The sequence below is a fragment of the Grus americana genome, chromosome 3 (assembly GCF_028858705.1).
Source record: "Grus americana isolate bGruAme1 chromosome 3, bGruAme1.mat, whole genome shotgun sequence".
Lineage (NCBI taxonomy): Eukaryota > Metazoa > Chordata > Aves > Gruiformes > Gruidae > Grus > Grus americana.
Genome location: NC_072854.1, coordinates 3,613,735 through 3,615,716, shown reverse-complemented (window position 1 = coordinate 3,615,716; position 1,982 = coordinate 3,613,735). Strand labels below are relative to the sequence as shown.

At 55.8% G+C, this 1,982-nt stretch overlaps 1 protein-coding gene across 1 annotated transcript; it reads right to left on the bottom strand.

Annotated features, from left to right (window-relative positions):
* Positions 1-684, bottom strand: LOC129205366 (small basic protein 1-like). Its single transcript, XM_054822764.1, has 2 exons — positions 627-684; positions 1-131 (listed from the first exon to the last, which is right to left on the bottom strand). Exons 1-2 carry the CDS (start codon positions 682-684, stop codon positions 1-3), a joined length of 189 nt encoding a protein of 62 aa, XP_054678739.1.
* Positions 685-1,982: the final 1,298 nt, after the last annotated feature.

Here is a 1,982-nt window from a genome sequence, read left to right as displayed (position 1 = left end):
TCATTTTCCCTTTTTGGGTGGGGGGATGCAGCAGTACATCTTCCCGCAGGACTGGCTGAAAGTCCACTCGTCCCTTTTGGCACACAGGTGGGAACAGTACCCACCACAAGTGCCCTTAGGCTGCCCGTACCCTGCAATTGGAGGGAGAAAGAGACAGGTTATAAGAGAAAATGTCAGACACCATAGGAGAGCAGGGCCCCAAAAGTTACCTCCTTGCTAGCTCCAGGGTGGTACTGATGTACAGAGCACCTTTGCGTTTAAACCCACCTCGGATGGGACCCATGCTTCCTGTCCCCATTGAGCTGGAGGAACGCTGGACTTCTAAAGATCATCTCTCTACGTTTGTCAGTACTGCAGCTTGCTGGCAAGATCCCTTTGCATGAGCATGAGGGACCGGCATTTGCAGTGCAGCATTCATATCATCCCGGATCAGTTGTGTGAGCTAGGTTGGGTAAATCATCAGCCAGAGCCAGCTGCAGGTAGCTTATCTCCACTGCCAAAGCTGGGTGAGATGAACCACCTCCCTCCACCCCAAGGCACAAAGGCTGGGGAAGGGAAAGGCACCTGTACTCCCAGTCTCTGGGATCAACCCCGCTTTCTCCCCGCTCCATGTGTTGCTGTCTTACCTGGGGTGGCCAAGGAGAAAAGCAGGAGCACAGCAAAGACTGCACAGAGCACCCTCATGCCTGGAGGTCAGCGGAAATCTCAGCACACCGGGAGCAAAGTAGGTCTGAGATGGCCACAGCGGAGGACCGTGGAAGCCCTGGGTTTTATAGAGGGACTCCTGCCACGAGCAGCACGGCAGGAGGAGAAACTTGAGCAAACCCATCTCCAAAGAGGCGTTGTTTGCTTGCCGGCGTGTGCAATGTCACCCTGACCCGCTGGTCCCACTCACAAAGGCACCTGGCAGCCAGGTCCATGCTCCAGTGGGCTTCTCCTCACCACTCGCTGGCCACTTTCACCAACCCGGACACGCGGGGGCAATTCTCCCTCCCCCAGATCCGGCTGCACACGCGGAGCCGCTGGGCACGGCTCTGCTTGACCCAGCGCCAGCCGGGGCTGCCGACAGCGGAGCGGCTCCCCAGAGGAGCAGGAATTAAGTCTGGGTGCCGTTCTGATAAGCTCTGGACACCGTCTGCAAGGCACAGACACAATGGACAATACTGGGGCATCAGATCCCTCATGGGGAATAGTTTTCACGGTGCATCCATCCCCGAGCAATGCACCAGCTGTGAGGTTCCTCAAGGGTCTCCCCCAAACATGCAAACTCTGCAACATTTTCATAGAACCACAGAATCACAGAACGGTTTGGGTTGGAAGGGACCTTTAAAGCTCATCTATTCCAACCCCCTGGCAATAAGCAGGGACAACTTCAGCTACATCAGGTTGCTCAGAGCCCCATCCAACCTGACCTTGAATGTTTCCAGGGATGGGGCATCTACCACCTCTCTGGGCAACCTGTGCCAGTGTTTCACCACCCTCATTGTAAAAAAATTGCTTCCTTACATCTACTCTGAATCTCCCCTCCTTTAGTCTAAAACCATTACCCCTTGTCCTATCACTACAGGCCCCACTAATAAGTCTGTCCCCATCTTTCTTATAAGCCCCCTTTAGGTACTGAAAGGCTGCAATAAGGTCTCCCCGCAGCCTTCTCTTCTCCAGGCTGAACCAGCCCAACTCTCTCAGCCTGAGGTCTCCAGAGCAGAGGTGCTCCAGCCCTCGCATCATCTCCGTGGCCTCCTCTGGCCTGGCTCCAACAGCTCCATGTCCTTCTTGTCCTGGGGACCCCAGAGGTGGACGCAGCACTGCAGGGGGGTCTCAGCAGAGCAGAGCAGAGGGGCAGAATCCCCTCCCTCAACCTGCTGGTCATGGTACTGGACACGGTTGGCTTTCTGGGCTGTGAGTGCACATTGCTGGCTCATGTTGAGCTTCTTGTCCCCCAACACCCCCAAGTCCTTCTCCTCAGGGCTGCTCTCCATCCA

Coding starts and splice junctions, on each gene's coding strand:
- LOC129205366 (XM_054822764.1), bottom strand. CDS start 684: ATGAGGGTGCTCTGTGCAGTCTTTGCTGTGCTCCTGCTTTTCTCCTTG. Junction 132..626: donor TTTCTCCTTGGCCACCCCAG/GTAAGACAGCAA, acceptor CTCCAATTGCAG/GGTACGGGCAGCCTAAGGGC.